At 48.7% G+C, this 22,735-nt stretch overlaps 2 protein-coding genes across 2 annotated transcripts in view; both read left to right on the forward strand.

The window, feature by feature from the left end:
• MYOZ3 (myozenin 3) overlaps window positions 1-22,735 on the forward strand; it is a 381,468-nt gene that overhangs the window by 223,084 nt on the left and 135,649 nt on the right. The window lies entirely within an intron of this gene.
• Window positions 15,469-22,634, forward strand: GPX3 (glutathione peroxidase 3). The gene is made up of 4 exons (XM_006752411.3): window positions 15,469-15,626; window positions 20,420-20,573; window positions 21,770-21,887; window positions 22,355-22,634. Exons 1-4 carry the CDS (start codon window positions 15,540-15,542, stop codon window positions 22,617-22,619), a joined length of 624 nt encoding a protein of 207 aa, XP_006752474.2. The 5' UTR covers window positions 15,469-15,539; the 3' UTR covers window positions 22,620-22,634.

The raw sequence follows: 22,735 nt of genomic DNA on the forward strand, positions 1-22,735 counted from the left end.
TTTGCTGATGGAACTGTAAAAAAGCAGCTGCTTTGGAAAACAGTCTGACAGTTCCTCAAAAGATGAATTGCACTCGTAGGTATCTACTCAAGAGAAATGGAAACATACGCCCACACAAAAACCTGTACACCAATATTCATAGCAGCATTATTCATAATAGCCAAAAAGTGAAAAGAGCCTAACTGTCCACAAACTGATGAATGATAAAGAAAAGCTGGCATATCCATATGATGGAATATTATTTGGCCATGAAAAGACGTAAACTACTAACACATGACCCAAGGATGAACCTTGAAAACACTATGCTAAGTGAAACAAGGACCACACATTGCAATATTCCATTTATATTAAATGTCTAGATTAGGAAGATTCAGGGTCAAAGTATATTGGTGGTGGTCTAGAAATGGGAAGGTTGGGGAGATATGGGGAGTGACTGCTAATGAGTACAGAGTTTTGGGGGGGTGATGAAAATATTCTAAAAATGATAATGGCGATGGTTGCACCAAGGATGTGAATTATATCTCAAACTGTTATATATAAAAATGAAACCAGATCTGGGATTGGGAATGCTTGTTGCTACTGGAGCATCACAGCTTCTAGGCCCTGTCAGCTGAGAGAGGAAAGAAGTACGTTTATATTAACTCCTGTATATCCACAAACCTATAAGTATCTCTGTATATATCTATCTGTACCCACCGTCACTAAGCATGATTTCACAGTCTCCAGCTCTAATCCAGTATCATGTAGACCATCCTAACCTTCCCCACATACTTATCTATAATCTGGCACTCCAACAATGAGAAACCTGGCTCCCCCATCTGCCACCCATTTATTTAATTGTTCAATTCCAGTATACATGTGTAGTGGTTCAGGATTATTATCTTGTACCTCTGTGGAAAACAACATTAGCAACTAGGGTACAGTGTTTATTTGCCTCTAGTCTTACTCTTTCACCCATTTCCCAGGTTAATTTAGGCCAATACTTTTTCCCCTCACCCCCTGTAGTGAGGTTACTTCATACATGTGTACTACAGTTAGATTCTTTTGTCAAAGCCTAAACTCCATCCTGAAATCCTCCTACTGCCCAGATTATGTTTTTAATTGATTACATTCAAGTTCATGGTTTGTGCTAAGTTCTGTGGGTTTTTACAATTTCACAGTGTCATGTATATTCTTCATTACAGTGTCACACAGAATAGTTTCATACCCTAAAAATCCCCTGTACTTCCCCTGTTCAACTCCCCTCCCCGTCTCTGAATTCCTGAAAGCCACTGATATTTTTACTGTCTGTATAGTTTTCTTGCCCATAGTCCTATCAATGGAATCATACAGTATACAGCCTTTTCCATTTGGCTTCTTTCACTTAGCAGTATGTATTTAAGATGCAACCATGTTTTTGTGTGGCTTGATAACTCATTTCGTTTTTGTCACTGGATAATATTCCATTGTATGGATGTAGCAGTTATTTTTTAACATATTTTATTATTTATTTATTTTATTATTATTTTTGACTGAAGTTCAAAAGAGGGACAAGAATGAAGAGTAGGAGAAGCACCCGTCCCACCAGGTTAGTACAAGACACCATCAGTAAAGCACTAGGAACTGGGCTCCTGTTGTTGAGAGTGAAGGGAGTACAGGAGAGTCACAAGAGCAGCGACATGAGAATGTAATGGGAGGAGAGCAGGTGGGCAGTGATAGGGCTTGATGTCTTACTGACCCCTGAAAGAAAATCTCAAGTTGTGTCCATTTTGATTATCATCTAACAGGTTCCAAAATTCAGGCTTTAGAAGCATGTGGGAGGAACAGCCTGGAAGGATACCCACCAGGTGTTTTTAGTGTATCCTCGGACAAGTGTTCTGAGGACCCAGTGGTCCATTTGTCATCTACCCCAGGAACCTCTCTGCCATGCAGCTGAAGGGAACCCACATGCACTTTCTTCACAGGGTTTACCCACCTTCTGAACCCAGATAGAAGATACCAAACAAGTACTGAATTTCCCCCAGATTTCACCCTCATGTGGAGATTGTCAGCTCGGGAAGAACATTGCACAATAGCCTGGTCTAAGCAGAGGTTTTTGTAGTGACCTAGTCCAGCCCTCTAAGTCCTCCACGCCAGTGCTCAAGTGGCTTGGGGATCCTCCAGGAAAGCCCACCAATTCCCCATGCTCAAGGAGGTATTGCTGTCCTGGCACCCTTCAGAACTCTTGAAGAAGGAGCACAAGGAGAGCCTCATTTCCATGAAACAGGGACCGTGATCTCAGAATTCTAAGTCACAGACTTGTGTAAGCAGCAGAGTTGACCTACACTCCAGAGTTTATGGCACAGTGTCCTCCTGCCCTTCTTCTGTCCAGAACATTGAAGATTCAAGATAATATCTGCAAGCCATGGAAATCTTGTAAATTCATCATGATGTTTGCACCAAAGGCGCCAAGCCTTTTAAGCTTGCCCCATGTATTCATGGCTCTGTAAATGGTTATTCTGCCCAGAGCCACTGCATGTAACTGTCATTTAGATTTTCACTTGCCTTCTGGTACTAATGGGGTCAGTTTTTGTCATTTAAGTTTTAAAAACTCTCTGGATACCTGGGGAAGTAGTATAGCTCAGTGATTAAGAGCACAAGTTTTGGGGTGCCTCGTTCCAGTTTATTTAGGTATGTACCTAGAAGTGGAACTGTTTGGCCATATGGTAATTCTATGTTTAATTTTTTGAAGAACCACCATACTGTTTTCTGCAGTGACTTCTGATGTACAGTTTTAAGTTCAGACTTTCTAATATGATAAAAAGAAAAAGAAAAAAAAAACTGGAAGCTGAAAACTGACCTTCCCTCATAGAGCCAGATATACAGGTACTGGTTAAAGACTGAAAACAGTATCATCACCCTTCCTGCTGATGATATGAGAGTGTCACTTTTTTATAATTTAAATTTTGTTTTAAGTCGTGATTATTAAAACACTTAAACTGTAGAGTCTTCATGTGCTCTGGATGTCCGTGAAGTGGCCCTTGGGTGTGGAGTCTTTGAGAAATGCTGAGTAAACACTGAACCAACATCTATTAAACTTACTTAAGCCATCTCCTCCAGGAACTTTTCCTACCCTCTGCCCCAGGAGATTCTTCCTATCCCCTGAGCTCCTGGAGCAGACCCAAGGAGCAGATAAATGACTGTTGACGCTGCCACTCTCGGAGGCCCACGTGTCCCGGGGTGACTTTAGCATCAGCTTATGGTGTGTGTGCATTGTCCTGGAGCATGGAATCTTTTTAAAAAATATGATTCAGAATACCCCCCAAATCAGCTTGGCTTGTCACAACAGGGAACTTATAGGTATCTGGTTTTACTGACAGGTTCCCCCACGATTAAAGGAGCTATATTTTTCTTTTTTTTTTTTAAGATTTTATTTATTTATTTATTTGACAGAGAGAGAGAGCTATCACAGGTAGGCATGGCGGCAGGCAGAAGGAGAGGGAGAAGCAGTCTCCCTGCTGAGTAGGGAGCCCGATGCGGGGCTCGATCCCAGGACCCTGGGATCATGACCTGAGCCGAAGGCAGATGCTTAACCGACTGAGCCACCCAGGCACCCCAAAGGAGCTATATTTTTCTAATAGCAATAATTCATGCTTATTGTGAGAAATCGGACATACAACTGTAAAGAAAGTGAAAAGCAGCTGTATTCCACCACCCAGTGTAAACACTATTAACATTTAATGGGTTATCCTTTCATATGTGTATAGATATTTACAAAAAACAGGGCGTAGTTTATATGTTTATAACTAGAGTTTTACTTAGCAGTACACCATCGACATCTATTTCATTATATTAAAATGGCTTGATAATATTCCTCTTTATGGATGTGCCACAATATATTTAGCCAAACGCCTATTTGGAGGCCTGGTTTGTTTTCAGTTTTTCAGTAATCTAAACGATGCTGAGATAACCTCTGGCTTCTAGATTATGAGCTTAATATGCAGTTTGAATTTTATCCACAAGGGGGAAGCAAGCTACTGTGAGAAGACAAGCTAAGCTCTAAAAGCAAAAAACAACTAGAAAGTTCTTTGGCATATATAAGCTCACCCCAAGCTTGTGAGGTGGATATTAATATTTTCCCCATTTTCTACGTAAGGAAACTGGGTGTGAGGAGAGTCATTCTCACCAACCAGTAAGTGCTGAGGTGGGATTCAAAGCTGTCTTCTGATTCCATTCAGCTTGCTTGCTTCATTTCCCTGCGCTTCCGAAGTTGACAGCAGTAAAACTTTCTCCCCACGTTCAGTTCAGTTCTAGGCACTGGGCTGGCACACTACGCAGAAATAAATGGGAGGATCCCTGCCCCTCAGAGGGCCATTATCAGGTGTGAGGACAGATTTATACATAAATAACTGAGTGACTAAATGCCCACCAGAATAGAGAGAGCCCAGGAAGGCAGGAAAGTCACTTTGTAGTGAGACTAGGAATGGCTTTATGAAAGAGACTTGATAGTTGTAAGAGCTAAGGTTTATTTAGCTTTTACTCTCTAAGGCACTGTGCTAAGTGCTTTATATGCATTTATTAGAAATTCCCCCATATGGGGCACCTGGGTGGCTCAGTCTCAGGTCACCTTCAGCTCAGGTCATGATCTCAGAGTCCTGGGAGCGAGCTCCACATCGTTGGGCTCCCTGCTCAGTGGAGAGTCTTCTTCTCCCTCTCCCTCTGCCCCTCTCCCTGCTTTGTGTGCTCTGTCTCTCTCAAATAAATAAAAATCTTTTTTAAAAAAGAAAAAAGTTCCCCCATAGACCTGGAAGGTATTATATCCTTTTTACAGGAAAGAAAATTAATGGTCAGAGAGTTAAGAAATTGGCTACTTGTAGAAGAATGCTAGAATCCACATCCTTCAAGTCAGTTGATAGGACCTAATAGGGATGGTAGACTTTCAACAGGCAGAGGTCAGAAAGAGACTTTTAGGAGATGAAACATGGAAACAAAGTCTTGGAGTCAAGAAATACCAGTACGTTTGCAAATGCAAGGTGATCATTGTGCCTGGAGGGTGAAAGAAGAGGAATCTGAGGAGATCAAAACTAGAAGAAGACTGAACCAGATTGGAGAAGTCTGGGAATAGCAAGCCAAGGAGATCCTGTGGATTTTGTAATCGGGAACCAACCAAAGAGAATGACATGACCTGTGCTTTATCAAGATGAAGTTATTGCATTGCATAAGGGGACAAGGAGACTAGGTAGGGAAAATCCATAGGATTTGACATTTCATCAGATGTTGGGGAGAGAGAAGGGAAAGCTATGATTAAAGTTCCAGGTTTGGGTAACAGAGAATGTGGATGTGTATTCCAGAGGAGAGGCTGCGGGGAGGGAAAAGGAGATGACGTCACTTTTCTTATGTGAGATTGAGGGGCCTGAGGGAGCTCTGGGTGGAGATGCTCACTGAGGAGCTGGAAGTAGGAAGCTTGTGCTTTAGATATGGTACCTGGGAATCACAAGAAATTGCCCCAGAAACTGGCTAGGGAGAATTTATACTTAAGATTCAGCAGGGGACGTTCATACCCTGATAACTTGTAATTCCACTGCCAGATTTCTGTCGTAGAGAAGCAAAATCACCTGTGACAAGATGTGTGAAGGATGTTCAGGCAGCATTGGCTGTCACAGCGAAAGGATGCGTGAGGGGAGGAGTGAGCAAATAAACCATAAAATGTCCACATTGTGTAGGGGTTAATAATTCAGTAGATTTAAAATGCTCACATGGACAGATTTCTAAAACACACAGTGGACGAGGAAGGCAAATTGTAGCACAATAATAATGTGCCATGAAAAAAATAAAGGAGAAAAATGCCAAACAAACAAAAAAATGCTGTCACGTACGTATTTTAAGTGATGGGTGTGGGTGCACAGAGAAAATTCCGGAAGGATAAACAGACTGCTAATTATGCTAGAGGAGAAGAGTTGTGACAGAAATGGAAAGCAGAAGGGGTGGAATGGGATTTTTGCCTTAGTTATCAAGTTTTGATTTTACAAGAGGAATGTAATCATATATTATGTGAATGAAAATTCTCAAACTATTAAAAAAATCTATAGGTCCAATGAGAATAAGAGAGAATGGAAGAGACAGGGACATATTCCAAGACTCAAGGTAAGTCAATATTAATGGGAACACTGGGAGAAGTTTCTGGAAGTGCAACGGGGCGGGGGGAAGGAGATCCTCTGCACTCACCAACTCTGTAGCGACTACCAGCAGGATGAGCCCTGTGAGCTTAGCTAGTTTTCAACAGCTTTCAATTATAGCCAAGCTCCTGTGTCCTTGAAAGGTCACCGTGTCCTACCACTTGCCTTGGAACAAGCTGGTGTTTTTCTGTTCTTTCTGACTTGTAAATGTCCTAAGACATTTCATCCAGTTCTTGTGTTTGGACATACCCTCCTTTCCCAGAAATTCCACAGGGTTCTTGGTGTTCTCATTCCAGTCTTTCAGACTATGAAAACCCAGTAAATACCTGCCATGTCTCTTGTCCCCCATTCAAAAATATTCCTGTTCCAGGTCACTTGCCATGGGAGGTTTTTAATGGAATTTCTCAAGGGACACCCGGCATGGATGTAGCTAACACTGATTGAGCACATGGAGGTGCCATGCATGGTGCTAAACTTCATATAAGTATCTCATTTAATCCTGCCAACAGCCTAGTTGGTACTATTATAACCCTCATTACTGGGATGCCTGGGTGGCTCAGTGCGTTCAGCATCTGCCTTCGGCTCAGGTCATGATCCCAGAGTCCAGGGATTGAGTCCCACATTGGGCTCCCTGCTCAGCGGGGAGTCTGCTTCTCCCTCTGCCCCTACCCCCCCCCCGCTCGTTCTCGTTCTCTCTCTCTCTCAAAAATAAATAAAATCTTAAAAAAATAATAATGACCCTCATTTCACAGCTGAGACCTGGTGTGTGGTGGTAAGCATGTGGTGGGTGAGTGTGTGTGTGTGTCTCCTTGTGTTAGTTTGTCCTAAGGGATTAAGTAGGGACAGTGGTAATTGGAGAGCATGAGGGACTGGACTGGAAACAAATTCTCAAGTGCTCAGGGGGGTTCAGTTTGCCAAGTGCCTTTATAACCACCATTTCATTTGTTTTCACCATTAGTGCTCTAATGATGGTGGTCATTAGGAAAAATAATGAGATGAGTCAAACTTTAATTCCCTTGAAGTGGCAGCCATTGGGTCAAGGGTTTTTCGGGCCCATTAACCTACCATGCAGCCTTGGACAATTCTGCAAGGGGGTGGATGTAGACAGAATGTGTGCTCTCTGTGGCTTCTTTTGACCCACCTCTTTAAGGATCATTGAGTTTCCAGCAGCTGCTTCTGCCAGTCTGGACACTCTTGGCCAGGCACCCCGTGCTCTCCAAGCCCGTCCATCCCAGGAGATAAAGCTAAGTGGTAGAGGAGCCAGTTTTCTGGAGTTAGTAAACAGGCTGTTTATAGCCAGGAGCAGTCACGAGGCAGGAACAGGCAGGCTGGGAGGTCATGCTCCTTCTGAATGTTGAGATTTCTCATAAACATTCCCCGTCAGCCTTCTGGGATGCAAGGACAACTCTGGGCCCATTGCCCTTGCCTGGCAGAGCGCCAGGGCCCCCACACCTTACTCCCTTCTTCTTTCTCCCTGCCATGGTTCTCCTCCTCTTTCCTTTCTCTTCTCCTATCCCCTTCTGTCACCCTTCTTCCATAATGGAGAGAAGATCCATTTCCACATTAGACACATTTAATAACTTTGGGCAGGTAATTCATCCCTCAGAGTCTCCGTTTCCTCCCTTGTAAAATGGGGGTAATAATGGGGCTCTCCTCAAAGAATATCGGAGAAGGTGCCTAGCACTGTGTTTAGCACACACAATGGGTATTTAAAACATGTTTGCCTTTCCCTTCTCCCCCTCCACCCCATCCCTTCTCCCTAATCCTGGTCCCCGCCCATGTTGTTTACGTTGGAGTTGGGAGAATGGGATAGACCTTACTTAGATAGGTAGATAAATAAATGAATGAGATCACTTAAAATTGTGAAAAGTAATAAAAGAGTAACAAAACAAAGTGATGTGGGGAAGGAGGCTGCTTCTGTCTGCTGTCCTCAGGATAGAGTCCAAGGTCATCAAAGCCCATCTCCATCTGCCTTTGTTTACCTCTCCAGCCTTACCTCTCCTCACTTTTCACCTTGAGCTCTCTGCTTTAGCCATGAAGAACACAGAGTATCAAAGCTGGAAGAGGCCAGTCAGCCTTTGAGCCAGTGGTTCCTTCGGCTCCCGGCTCCAAACACTCCTGTGTCTCACTCATCGTGAAGGAGTCCTCCTACTCCTTCCCAGATTACTAGTTACTTCTACCTGGAAGTCAGCCCTGCAGCCACCGAGCTGAGTTCGGTTTCTCACTTTGTATTGCCACTTTCCCCTGTGAGAGTATCCATCACCCTGCACAGTCGGCTTATGGTCACCTCCCTACCCAACTGTGAGCCTCTTGAGGGCAGGAATCACTCCTTATTCACTCTGAGTCCCTGAATCCTCAGCAGTTGGGACAGTGCATAGCACCTGGTAAATGCTTAATAGACACCTGTTGTTTACTAATGTGCTTATGGAATACTTGGTTTAGTAAGTTTAAGAGTTCAGTAATATGAGGAAAAGGCACTGACAAGGCATAGCTCTAGAAAGAAAGAATGAATTGGAAAGGAAAAAACCCTCCTCAGTTCTTGTTGAAGTTCATGTTCTAGCATCCTTCGGCTCCAACACTCTATCAGAGCCCTCTAAAAGGCTTACTGAGCAAGCAGGGCAGAAGGCGTTGACCCCATTTAACACCTCCCAGGGGAAGGTCATGCCCCAGAGGGGTGAATCTGCTTTGGCTGAAGTTACCCAGGCAGGTAGTGTTAGAGTATTTCTGAATAAGGTTAGGGCCCTAGAGACTTCGGCCCAACCTCTTCACCTCGTGGGGGATGTGCATGGGCATGGTAATATGCAGACTCTGAACTACCCGTGTCCTAGCATTTCAAATCAAAATAGCCATTTGAGAGAGACAAAAGCCACGAAGGAGGAGACCATATGATTTACCCACAGTACCCCTCGCCCTGTAACCCAGCCCAGATTCTGCTAGGCACCATCCCATTTGTCATCATGGACTCCTCCCTGGGTTCGGTTCATGAGAAGCTGCACCCTCTTAGACTGACCAGGATGGACAAAACCCCAGAATTCTAATTTCCTCATTTCTGAATTGGAGGAACTGCAAGGATCAGAGAGAAGGGACTAGTCTATGGCACATACTGAGAAAGGACCAGGACTCCAGACTGTCACTCCAAAACCTTCTCAAGTAGACTTCACAAGCCCCCTTGACATGAACCTTCTGAGTTGGGGAAGGGGTAGGAATGATATGGACCTGACCTGGCCATTTGTTAGCTGTGGTCATGTTGGGAGAAGCCAGTGGGGGAGGGGCAGGGATAAGCTACTTACCCCATCTTGTTGTTCTGCTCTGGAGTTTACCAGTTCCTTCCAGTCCTCATTGGTTTTGTGCATTGTTAGTTAACCCACAGGAAGTAGGATGTGGGTTGTTCACTGGTAAGTGATTATTTATGAGGGTTATTACTGCTCTTCCAGCACTAGAGTCTCTCCCAGCCCAACAATAACCTAGAAAGGATAGAGGTGGGTGGTGTGAGGCCAGCAGAGACATAGGTAGGACTCCCTACTACTAAGAAATGGGAAAAAGAGTTTGGGGTTCTAGCAACATGTAAGGGCATCCAAGGGAATGGAAGGGGCATTTTGGCTGAAAGCCTGCAGCTGCATTTAGCCTAGGTATCACCCTTATAGATGCTTGTATTTGCTGTGGGACCTTAAACAAATCATTCAACCTCTCAGATGAGAGGGTTGAATGAGATAGTCTCTAAGAGGGGCTCTTCCCCTTTTTATAAGTCTCCCTCCCACTAAACAGGCTTTGGAGCAAATGGGAGTCATTCACTTCATGTCAGGTAAACTCAACAAACCTGGTCAAACTTGCCAGGCCAGGTCCTGGTCAAGTTTAATTGGGAGATCTGCAGAAAAGAGTAAACATAGCAGGACTGCTCTGCTTAGAAAGATCTGTTTGCACAGTTGGCCCTTGGTTGGCTTTGGGAACTTCAGTTTCAGGAGAATTTCCACCATTCCCAGAATTGGTAAGAGTGGGTCACTGTGCCCAAACTGTTGATACAAACAATGTGGTTTATGCTGAACACCTGCTCTCCTTCTGGGAGTCTGGAACTTTGGTACATGCGAAACAGCGGATGCCTACATGGCTAGCCCCAAGGAAAAGCCCTGGGCATTGAGTCTCTGATGAGCCTTCCTGGCAGATAACATTTTACATGTGTTGTCACAGTTCGTTGCTAGAGGAATTAAGCACATCCTGTGTAACTCAACTGGGAGAGGACTCTTGGAAGCTTGTTCCTGGTTTCCTCCAGAGCTTGTCCCATGCACCTTTTCCCTTGCTGATTTTGCTTTGTGAGCTTTCACTATAATAAGTGATAGCATGAGTATGACTATATGCTGAGATCTATGAGTCCTTGTGAATCACTGAACCTAGAAATGGTCTTGGGGACCTCAGACAGGTGATAAGCCAAGATTTCACAGGCAACCATAATCCTTTACCAATCTCTTAAGATTATATAGCTTAAACTAGTGCTGTCCAGTAGAAATATAACATCAGTTGCCTATGTAAAGTTTTCTAGCAGTCACATTTTAAAATGTAAAAAGAGGTGAAATTAACTTCAAGAATATATTTTCAGGGGGTCCCTGGGTGGCTCAGTCAGTTAAGTGTCTGCCTTCTGCTCAGGTCATGATCCCAGGGTCCTGGGATCGAGCCCCACATTGGGCTCCTTGCTCAACGGGAAGCCTGCTTCTCCCTCTCCCCCTGCTGCTCCCCCTGCTTGTGCTCTCTCTCTCTCTCTCACTCTCTCTGTCAAATAAATCTTCAAAAATACATATATATTTTTTCAAGGTGCCTGGGTGGCTCATTCGGTTTAGCATCTGACTCTTGATTTTGGCTTGGGTCATGATCTCAGGGTCGTGGATCAATCCCCACATTGGACTCTGCGCTCAGCGCGGAGTCTGCTTGTCCCTCTCCCTCTGCTCCTCCCACCACTCACAGGCTCTCTCTCTCTCTTTCTCTCTAGCTGTAAAGTAAATAAATAGTCTTTTTTAAAAAATACGTTTTCTTTAACCCAATATATAAAATATGAACATTTCAACATGTAATGATACAAACATTTATTGGGATATTTTACATTCTTTTTTTTCATATGAAGTCTTCAAAAACCCATGTGTATTTTATACTGGTGGCACATCTCAATGTGGACTAGCCACGTTCCAAGCACTCACTAGCCACACCTGGCTCATAGCTGCCATGTTGGACAACACAGGTGAGCGATCAACGGCAAGGGCTCTGGAGACAGAACATCTGGGTCAGAATTCTGGTTCTGCCGTCTCCCAACTGCATGCCCTTAAACAAAATTACTTAACCTCTCTATGTATTAGTTTCTTTATCTGCAAAATGGGGATAATAATGTTAGCTACTTCATGAGGTTGCAGGGATTTTTCAAAAAGTTAATAAATCTAAAACAATACCTGGGACATGTAGGATGTTGGGTGAATGCTGGCGGTTACTCTTACTGTCCAACAGTTTTGCCCTTGAGATCAACTTGTCCAACTCCTCATTCCATAGATGAGGAAAGGCCCTGAGTTTGAAAGGCCCTGGTTTCAAAAGTCAAGGCTCTAGCTACGTCTCCTCTTGATGGACTCCCTGTGTCCTGGCTGACTCTGAGATTGGGTCGGCCAATTAGTCAGAAAACCAGCAGCAACAGGCCATACCTGGGTTCTGCAATCTCTTCTTGATTGCAAAACAGGGCTACTGTTTGAAATTGGCACTGAGGTGATGGGGGCTGGGCCTCCCCTCTGTTGCCCCCATCTCGACCCATCGGTTGGGCTGGCTGACCCCATCGTCAAGTCCAGTGCCTACTCAGCAGTGATAAGGCTGGCTTCCATTGTTCTGGCTTTTTACAGCCCTTCTTGTTTATTAACTCATGTTCTGTCTTCCTCAAAGACACAGAGCATCAGCACTTTTTTTAAAAACCTTCTTTAAGTCATCTGTAGTCCCTACCTACCCACCAAACAGGTAAGTAGTAAGCTCCCTGTGTATGTCTCCAAAAAAAAATGAAGAGGCACTGGGTGCCCACTTGTCTGGGACTCTGTAGAGCACATTCTCGGGCTGGAAGCATAACTGGCTTCTGATTCCTCTACAGCATCTGTCTCTACCCTTCCTTTCCTGAAACCCAATGCAAATCATTTACTCTCCTGTGATAAGCTCACTTCGCATCACTCACATGTCTCAGATCTTCCTAGCTGCTAGAATCCGACCAGTTTTGTGGGCTCAAATTGTTAGCACATGCTGACCTGAAGCTCTGCTTATTCTAGATGCTAAATAGTGTTTTATTTGACATTTATTTAATATTTACTGAGCATCTACTATGTATTAAGCCCTGTGCAAAGTTTTGGGAATGAAGCCTTTGTGGACCTTGTGACTTGGTGTAGAAAGTAAAAAAGAAATGATGATAAAGGACAACAAAGGGTTGATATAGAAAGTATCAAATATTCTAGGAACAATACTAAAGCAAGGGGACCTGAACAGAAGTGGAGACCTGAAACATGGTGGAAGTGAACCAGTTAGGGAGAGAATGTGGAGTGCTCCAGGCGGAGGGAAGAGCCGAGACAAAACCTGGAGGTAAGAGAGAATTAGGTATGTTGGAAGAACGAGAAAAAGGCCCAGTACAGCTGGGCTAGAGAGAATGAGAGGAGTGTGGCTGGACTTTGAGGACATTGTCTAAAGCACTAAGGAATTTGGACTTCAACCTGGGGCCAAGAGGAAACAGCCTGGTGGAGAATAACATCTTTCAAAACATAGGGTTCTGGGAACAAATCAACTAAATGAGCTCATAAGGTGGGCAGTGAAAAGACTGGGGCATACTATTTCCATGTTTGTCTTCATGTTCTTGGTGCCAAGGCTCAGCCCTCTTGAAAGTAGTGTGCAGGCGGTCCGCAGTGCCCGCCATGTTCCCCCGACCCCCAGCGGTCCCCCCACCTGTCTGTGAAGCCCGTACTCATGAGTTTCTTGTAAACACGCTTTCCTTAGACCCTTCTGGAACTGTAGAGCCGCAGAGACCATCACTGAGAGGCTGCCAAAGACTCTTGATTAAGAGTTGGACCAGTTGAGGCCCAGAGAAGGAAAGTAACTTGTGTGTGGCCCCACAGCAAGCCTCCGGCTTCTGACTCCTTCTTATTTCCCCCAAAGAAACTGAACACCAGGGCTGGGACTAGGATGAGGCAAGTCAGGCACATAGGGTGCAAAATTGAAGGAGGCTCTCACTCTCGGCTGCCAGTTGAGCACTTGCAAGACCCTAGGTGGCCACTGGCCTCCTCCTACTCCTGGCTCTGTGGGACACACCTTGAGGATGGAGATTGCAACTTCCAGAAAACTCTCTGACGTCTCTCATGGTGTTTACATGGTGCCAGGCACATATCTGGAGGGTCACTAGATGCCTACTGAGGATAATGAACAATGGATTTCTGACAAACTGATAGGTGTACAGACATTTGTATCTTTGGGTAAATACGACCTTCAAAAGACAACAGAACAAAGGGAAGACTGCCTGAGACTGGAGTCTAAAGATCTTGATTCTGGTCCCTGCTCTGCCACCGATTTACTGTGGGAACTTGGGCAGATTGTTCATCTCTAGGCCTCAGGGAAATGAGGCAGTTGAATAACATTTATTGAGCACATGCTCTGTGTCAGCTGCTGTTCAAACACTTCTGCGCTTTAACTCACTTAAAGACTTTCTGGACTTCAAGTTTCCCTTCCTTTCAACAGGCTGTGGTTTGAAGAAAGGCTTTATGGAGAATGTGGGACTTGAGAGAGAACTTCCAAATTCCCACGGGGACAATATCGCCAGTCAGAGGAAAGGCATGCTATCTCAAGGCACTTCTCTGCCAGAAGACAGGATCGCCTGCCTCAGAACCACCTTTGGAACGTGTCTGAAGGCAGATTCTCAGCCTCTGCCCCCAGAGATTCTAATACAGTGATCCTGGAGTGGGGTCTGGGAATCAACTAGAAGCTTCCCAGGTGACTCTGGTAGTCGGGCAGATTTGGGAAGCACTGATCCCAACACATTCCCCTATCTATGAACAGGATCATACCAAGATAGCCCAGACCTAGAGCTGCCTACCTCATCAACGGTATCTCCGAGCAGAGAAATGAATTCTTTGGTTGATTAATGCAATATTTAGCACCTGTGCTCTAGGCCCTGGGCCAGGTGGTGATTATGGTCCCTACTCTCAAGGAACTTCTGTTCTAGGTCTCTCACTTATTTTAGAAGCTAGCCAGAACCAGAAGGGCATCAGGAGGTCATCAGCTAATCCCATCATTACACAGTTGGGGAAACCAAGGCCCAGAGGGGGAAAGCAACACATTCAAGACGACACAGCAAGCGGGGCGCCTGGGTGGCTCAGTCGTTAAGCGTCTGCCTTCGGCTCAGGTCATGATCCTGGGGTCCTAGGATCGAACCCCGCGTCGGGCTCCCTGCTTCTCGGGCAGCCTGCTTCTCCCTCTCCCACTCCCCCTGCTTGGGTTCCCTCTCTCGCTGTCTCTCTGTCAAATAAATAAATAAAATCTTAAAAAAAAAAAAAAGACTACACAGGGAGCAAATGTATTTTCTGCTCCCAAATCGGCTGAGGTATCCCAGTGTTCTTTCCAGGAGGGGGCTGCATTCAAAATCTGTGGCATCCACTCTTTGCTGCTTTTTTAAAAAGGGGGGGGAAAGGATTTTATTTATTTTAGAGAGAGAGATGGTGCACAGGGGGAGCGGCAGACAGAGAGAGAGTGAGAATCCAAAGCATACTCCTCCCCAAGCATGGAGCCTGATGTGGGGCTTCCTCCCACCACGGTAGATCATCACCTGAGCCCAAAACAAGAGTCCCATGCTCAACGACTGAGCCACCCAGGTGCCTCCACTCTTTGCTTCTTACTTGCTAAACCTGCATGGAGCAAATGTTCCTAGCAGTCTCACTTCAGATCTTGCTGTCATTTTTAATCCTCAACATTCCTTCAACTGGAATGGAGGAAGGAGGAAAGAGGGAGCACCACGGGGTGTTTCAAAACCTAGGAGTAAGAAATGTTTCCTAGGATTGAGGCTTCCATCAGTTCTTCAGTGATATTTTAAAGCCCTGTCCCCTGGCTGTGCTGGAGGACGTAGTGCCTGCCTCCTCTTGCACTTTAGAGCCCAAAGAAGAGGGGGCAGCCTCATGGGTTGACAAGGACCGACTCCCATTTCTGCCCAGACTTGCTTATGTCACTGTCGCCCGGAGCCCAGGGAGGAGAAGGAGGGTAAGTTGTGCCCGCCCCTGAAATGCCAGCCGCCCTGCGATTGGCTGCAGGGGCTCCGGCCCGGCCGCGGATTGGTCATCGCTGAGGGCTTGAAAGGTGGCTGAGAGCATCGGACACCTCAGACGGCGCCGGCCCGGGCTCAGACCGCAGACGCGCCCCCTGCCCGCCATGGCCCGGCTGTTGCGGGCGTCCTGCCTTCTCTCACTGCTCCTGGCTGGCTTCGTCCCGCCGGGCCGGGGGCAGGAGAAGTCGAAGGTGAGTGAGCCTCGGGGGTGGGGGCCCGGCGGGACGAACAGAGCCCCCAGGTGTCCATCTGTCGGTGGCGAGGCACCTCTCTTCCCGGACTCCCCTCCAGGAGAGCCAACACCTCGTGCGCTGACCCTTAACTCCGGTACCTCCCTCTCCGCCTCCGGGACTCCCACCCGACTCGCCCGTGTCTTCGCAGTTTCATCTATAGGAGATCTGGGTGCCCTGGGTGGGCAGAATGAATAGGGAGGAGGGTCACTCTCGCCGAGTTGACCCCGTCTGCCCCACGGCTACCTCAGTGTCGCCTTGCTACGTGCATGCCAAGACTGTCCCCAGCTACTCCCCTCCAGGAGGGCCTGAAGCGGGTGGGGGCACAGAGAAAGGCTAGAGACTCCGCGTCTGGGTTGGCTGCGGAGGTTCCCCGGGGAGACTGACAGGCAAGGAGAAAGGGAAGGAGCTGGGTGGTCCCCGTCTGGAAGAATTGCGACGAGGCCTCTTCTAGCCCAGGAATTAATGCAGGTAGATATGCCCACTTGGATTCCAGGGCGTTGGTAGAAGAGGCAGCGATCTGTGACAAGAAGCACTCTGGATTGGCAGTGCACAACCCCCAGGACCCTGGCTAGACCCTCAATCCTTTATGGCCTCCATTTGTCCATCTGTGGGGGGCGGGCTGGAGTGGGGAGGGTGGGGGAGGGGCACAATGAAGCTGATGGTTTCAGAGCGAATGCTTGGAGAAACTGCAAAATCCACACGCTGCTCTGTGAAGGTCTGTCTGTGGCAGCCTCACTACCCACCACCCACTGCCCACAGCAGCCTGAGCAAACCTGGTAGTCGGAGAAAGTTGGGGACTGCCAGCTCAATAGGAAAGGCAGAATTTTCCTGAGCCTTCATCTACCCAGCAGTGTGTGTGACCCTTAGCTAGAGTGGGGATGCTGAAGCCAAGAGTGGGGTGACCCAGCACGCTTATCTCCTAGGATAGCACCTGCAAAAGTGGGCCCAGTAGACCGCTCTTCTCACCCAGGGTGGGAGGCAGAAGCCAGGCTTAGGTATAGACCCAAAGAGAGAGAGATTCGTCTCCACCCTCCCAACACACACACACACACACACACACACACACACACACACCACATGCTTGTGTAAGCTCAAGAGAAGCTTTGAGCTTCTGTCTTTCTAAAATCTTCTGGGTCTTTATTTTAAGATCTTAGGAGTCCAATTCTATTTCCAAAGTTCTATCTACTGTTCAATTAGCCCATTCCATGCACAGGGTTCCTTCTGCATGTTTCTAACCCCCCATCCTGTCCTGTCCTCAGCTAAATCCTATTCAGTCTGTTTCTTTTTGGAGTAATCCTAGAAACTGGATGGCTATGAAGGCATTTCGTCCCCCTCTTCTCCTTTGTATCCAGCCCTGTTCATTATCCCCAGCTCAAAAGGCATTTTCCAGGTTAGGGATGGGACTGAGTTTCAAGATTGTGATGTGGGGTAGAGGTAGGCATAGGCAGGCCAGCACCATGGAGTCAGCCCTTGACTCTCAGTTTGGGGAAAGCCATAGAAGATTGGGCCCTGACTCGAGAAGGCTGGAGCGAAGAATGTGGACCCCATGAATAACTCATCATAGCTGTGTTTTCTTCACAGGACTCTGGGGGAGGAATAGGTGGATTCAAAGAGAACAGGATGGGTATGGTCTAGAAGAGTCTTAGGGTGAGGTATGATCCTATCAGATGCAGCCGGTTAGGACTTGCTTACTAACGACAGTCTGGGCATGTCCATCTCTGCTCCCAGGCCCTTAGAGTCGAGATGTCATAGCTCCGGATTCTAAGACTCAACCATCTACCTTACCTCCGACTCCCAGGGCCAAGGGTAGGATGGTGGGGCATGTGAGGAATGGGATGGGCAATAGGGGACAGTCTTGGAAGGATGTCTGCCTCCTCCCAGCTCAAAGGGAGGAGCCGGATAATGAAGGAAATCCTCCTTCCCTTGCTGTGTCCTCTCTGCAGTCCAGCTTAAAGCTACTCAGGCTCCCTGTTCTTGCTGTGCAGAAGGACTCTGCAGAAGCTGGAGAGGGTAACAACAGCTGACGTGCATGGGATCCTAGTAACCGCTGGTTTCTAGGTGACTAAACGAGGCAGAGAGAATCATGGAACCGCAGGCTGACAGAGCTGAAGAGCCCTTAAGACAACACTGACTCTGAGCCCATCTGACAGGCGAGCAGCCAGAGCCCCACAGAAGGGAAAGGAGTGGTCACACAGAGTCAGAGTCCCAGCCAGGCCCAGAACTCAGGTCTCCCGCCCCCAGGCCCAGGCTCCTTTCACCACCCCACACTTACGGCAGTGGTAGATGGGAGAGGAGAAAGGTCCAAGAGCAGAAGTCCAAGCCAGCCAGGGTTCTGGCTGAGACCCCCTCCACCTGCCAAGCCAGCAGCACTCTGCCATATTGCCCAGCCGTGGCAGGACTGGGGCATGTGCACTGCCCACCCCCCACCTGAGTCCCCCACCTGCCGCCTCCTCTGGCCTCCCTGTTCAAGGTGCAGGGTCTCTGGCGTTCATGGGCCCCAGAGGAGGGAAGGGGGCCCACAGCTCACCTAAGGACAGCTCACAGCTCACCTAAGGCTCAGTCCTGATCTAGGCCATGGCTTCCACCACCATGGGCCACCCTCTGACCCCCATCCGTCTGAACCCACAACCCTGGTCTCAGTGGCCCCGGTAGACAGCTTGGAGGCTCTGTCCTCATCCCTTCTCCCGGAGACACCTTGCAGCATCATCTGCTCTACACTGGCTGGGGACCATCAAAGCTTCTTCACAATAACGGAGGAAACTCAGGGCTTTTCACTCTAGCTGTAGGCAGAATAATCACTCTCTCCTGATGTGGGGATTTCTCTCCAAGAGGGTTTCAAGACTGTTTTGTTTTGCACATAGATTCTTACAGCCATTTGGGGAGGCAGGTGGCATTATCCTCGCCTGTCAGCCTACTGAGGCTCAGAGAGTAAAAGTGACTCACTCGCCAGGGCCACAGAGCCAGCAAAGACTAAAAAGCCTAGTGAGAGGAGATTCCCCTCGCCCCACCCCCATCCCGAAGCTGTGCCCAGAAGTGGATCGTCCTGTTGTTTACAAGCTTCTGTTATTTCGACCTCCTCTTGGCTTTTGTTCTCTTCATTTCCCAGAATCTGTCTTTGGATCAGGGTGGAGGGGTGAGCCGGGAGGCCTTGCCTTCCGGCTGCTGGACCTCTGCGGCCAGCAGGGCTGGGTTTGTTGGGCTCTGGTTGTATTCTGTGGGGGAACTGACCCAGCTGGGGCCAGGGAGGCACAGGGGCTAGAGGAATTAAGGTTTGGACCTGCCTCCAGCACCCACCAGAAGTCACGGGGCATGGAATGCCAGTCTCACGGAAAACAGGGAGTTGCCACTGAAGCCAAGAAGAGAGCTTGCAGCTCTCTGGGAATGGCTTGTAGGAGGCCTACGACAAGGCCTGGCTCAGCAGGCCTACGACATTTTCCAGACTGACATGGCTTTTCTACACCCTCCTGGGGCCACACCCTGCCAGCCAGATGACTCCCTTCACCCAGTTGGGCCCAGGTACCTCACCTCAACAGCAAGCCTTCCAGGACTGATGGTGAGGAGAGGGTGTGGATTTGCTTCTCTAACTCCCACCACCTGTCTCTGTCTCTCCTGATCTATAATGCTAGTTTGCACTTCATTTGCTTATTGTCTTGGCACCTCTCTCCTCCTCCATCACAGCCAGAGATGACCTGATACAATGCTGGCAATCCTCTTCCTTTCCCGTCATGACCATCGTCGCTGCTGACTGCTGCGTGATGGGTGCCAAGACACCCTTTCAAGAGTAGACCCGGGTTTTCATGGCCTGTACCAGAGCTGGGGTGGGCGTAGAGTGGAGTGGGATGCACTGCCCTGCTGGTTGGCAGTGGTCCCATTCCTCCTCCCCCACTGCTGGTGACGCTGGTGACGCTGGTGACGCTGGTGAGCCATCATGGTTGAGCATAGCTGATCCAGCTCAAGGTTCTCATCTCAGAAAAGAGGAAACTGAGGCCCAGAGAAGAACGAGGGCTAGCCCCAGACCACACAGGGCGTTAGTGGCAGAGCTGGATGTGGAATCCAGGTCCCCCACCCAAGTCCGTCGTCTGATACTTGTTCTAGATTTGACCGGGGGCAGCAGCCGGGCACGGAGGAAGACATACCGGTCATCCCAGCTGCACGCTTACAGAGAACGTGTCCCATGGGCGAGGCCCTGTTGCTTTCCCCTTGCCGGCACACCGAATCCTTCTGGCAGGCCTCTCCCCTTCCTGGCTCCTCCTGCTTCCCTGTTTTATAGCAACAGCCTCAGCTTTCCAGTCCTCCAGATCTGAATCACCCCTCTCCACACGGCCCCTTCCTCCTTTCTGTTCAGTTCCTCCTTCACAATGCTGTCATTCAGGCCCACATCGTCACCTGCCTGGCTGGTTGCGACGGCCGCCCCAGGAGCCTCCAGCAGCGCCTCTGATGAGGCAACCGCCCGTCCCGGCACGGTCTCTCTCTGGGCCTGGCAAACGTTTCCATGCGAGCACGGGAGGCGAAGTAATGGTCACAGTAAGCAGTACGGCAGGGTTCCGCACACTCATCAGCCGATTAAGTGCTTTCATAAGCATTCCCTTGCACAAGGAAGTAGACCTTGGTTCTGGTCCAGTTCCAGTTCTCGGAGTGGTCTTGGGCAAGTCACTCTCCCTGTTGGTATCTTTCATGATCCCGAAGATGGAGATGCCCAGGTTCCCTTCCGACTCTCACCGCTCCCTGGTGCTGGTCTTCCTCTGTTCCAGACGGACTGCCACGCTGACGTGAGCGGCACCATCTATGAGTACGGCGCCCTCACCATCGACGGGCAGGAGTACGTCCCCTTCAAGCGGTACGCTGGCAAATACATCCTCTTTGTCAACGTGGCCAGCTACTGAGGCCTGACAGGCCAGTACATTGGTAAGAGCCCAGCCCTGCTCCCCTGCTGTAGGGCTGTTTCTGCCAGTTGGGCACATTTTAATCACAGGAGCTTTTTTGGTGCAAGTGGGAAGGGGTGACCGTGATCATGAGATTCCAAGCCCTGTATCCCAATTCTATTGTCTTCAATATTTCCGTGAAGATGACTATTTAAGCCTGAGGTCTGATTGCCTTCAGATTATGTTCTAGAAGATTCCCGGTGACCCTTCATCCCTGGGCACCCCTACTGCCCTGAAAGCAGAGGGATGGAGGAGATTGGTTCTGTGCCTGGTGTGTTCTTCCAGTGGAGTAAGAAATGGTAGCTTTATCCTGCTGAGAATTTCCCATCTGCCCTCAGCCCCATCTGCTCTAGTGCTTCTGTTGGCCCCCATCTGGAAACCAGGCAGTTAGACGGAGGCCCTGAGTACGTGTGTCAGTGGCAATCCCAGGTGTTTCACCCAGGTTTCGTGATCCTGGTATCCTCACTCCCCTCTGCCGAGCCAGGGCAGAGGAGATAGCCGGAGGGAACAGGCAGGCCAGAGGCATCTGATCGCACCCACAGGAAAATGTCGTGGGGCTGAGCACAGTCTGCTGGCGGGGTTGGGGGGAAGCAAGGGCAACCTGACCCTGAATGTCTGCCCGGCAGTCTCAGGCAAATTCCTGGAAGTGGAATGATGGTGGGCTGGATGGCCCAGTGGGCACTGGGTACTCTTGTCTAGAATGCTTCTGTCCAGCCCTTGGAATAGAGCAGAGTGTGTTTGTGCAAGAGATGGGCTGGTTGCTGGCACTGAGGGAACTGGGGAGCTGGGCCAGGGCCTCCCTTCGATTCCCAAACTGCCGGGAAGTCCTCTGCCTTCTGCCCAGGGATGTATGGCTCTTGCTCTAAGAAACTCAATCCTGAGAGTCCTGAAGGAGCCCTCAGCCTACTGGCCCAGTGGCAGTGGGCAGCTGACTGACTCCTGATTTGAGAAAGGGTACTGCTCTTTCCTCCCCAGACCTCCAACCCAACCAGATTGGTCAGGAGAATGGGGCTTGTATCCCAGCATTGTCACACTCCCTGGGCAATCTTGGCCAAGGCCCTTCCCCTGTCAGGCCTCGGTGATTTCAGCTCACGGTGGGTGAGCAGGTAGAGTGGTGCGGACGAGGCAGGGGTCCTTGATAGTCTACCTTCATCTCTGCTCTCCTTCTCCCTGGCCCAGAACTGAATGCACTACAGGAAGAGCTTGAACCATTTGGCCTGGTCATTCTGGGCTTCCCCTGCAACCAATTTGGAAAACAGGAGCCAGGAGAGAACTCGGAAATCCTACCCAGCCTCAAGTGAGTGCTTGCTTGCTTGGTGTCCCGAGAAAGCTCCTCTGAGAAAGCACAACGCCCCTGTGCCCCAGCCGAGGCGCCAGGCCTCTCTTGCATTGGCCCCTACTCATGATGGGTACTTAGCCACCAAGAACTACGCTCCCCTTCCAGGAACCCCGTTCACTGGCATGAACGGAAGAGGGGTTGGACACAGGGACGACTGTGTGTGCGTGCATGATGGGATGGCGGGGGGAGGGCGTGGGTGGGGAGAGTGCAGGCAGGGGACAGGGTTACTGAGAAGGTACCAAACCGGAAAAAGAAGCTTGCACACCCACACTATGCCTATGCCCATTCAATACTCATCAGCTCCCACTGCCTGGTGAGGAATAAAATCCAGATTCCCAGCGCCCCCTCCCTGTTCAGTCCCTTCTTGTCATCTCTGAGCCCTAGGCCCCATCTCCTTGGGACCCACATAAGAATATTCCTTGTAGGTATGTCCGACCGGGCGGGGGCTTCGTCCCCAATTTCCAACTCTTTGAGAAAGGCGATGTGAACGGGGAGAAAGAGCAGAAGTTCTACACATTCCTGAAGGTGAGTGCACAGCCGCCGCTGTGCTCAGCCCAGCTGACCCTGGTTCTGGACAGAGCTGCAGTCACTCCTGGCTCCAGCCCATGCGGAGACAAGGCCCGTGCCTTGGGCCCCTGGGGGGATTTCCTGGCATCTCGCATTCCAACCATAAGGCTTGGCAGACTCTAGGATCTCAACAGCCCATTTTATAGATAAGGCCCAAGCAGGGCCCCAGAAGGGACAACCTGCTAGAGCCAAAGCCAGTCCTGGGATTCCATTTTCTTTTTATTAATTAATTAATTAAT

The sequence above is a fragment of the Leptonychotes weddellii genome, chromosome 7 (genome assembly GCF_054177405.1).
Source record: "Leptonychotes weddellii isolate Sample4059 chromosome 7, ASM5417740v2, whole genome shotgun sequence".
Lineage (NCBI taxonomy): Eukaryota > Metazoa > Chordata > Mammalia > Carnivora > Phocidae > Leptonychotes > Leptonychotes weddellii.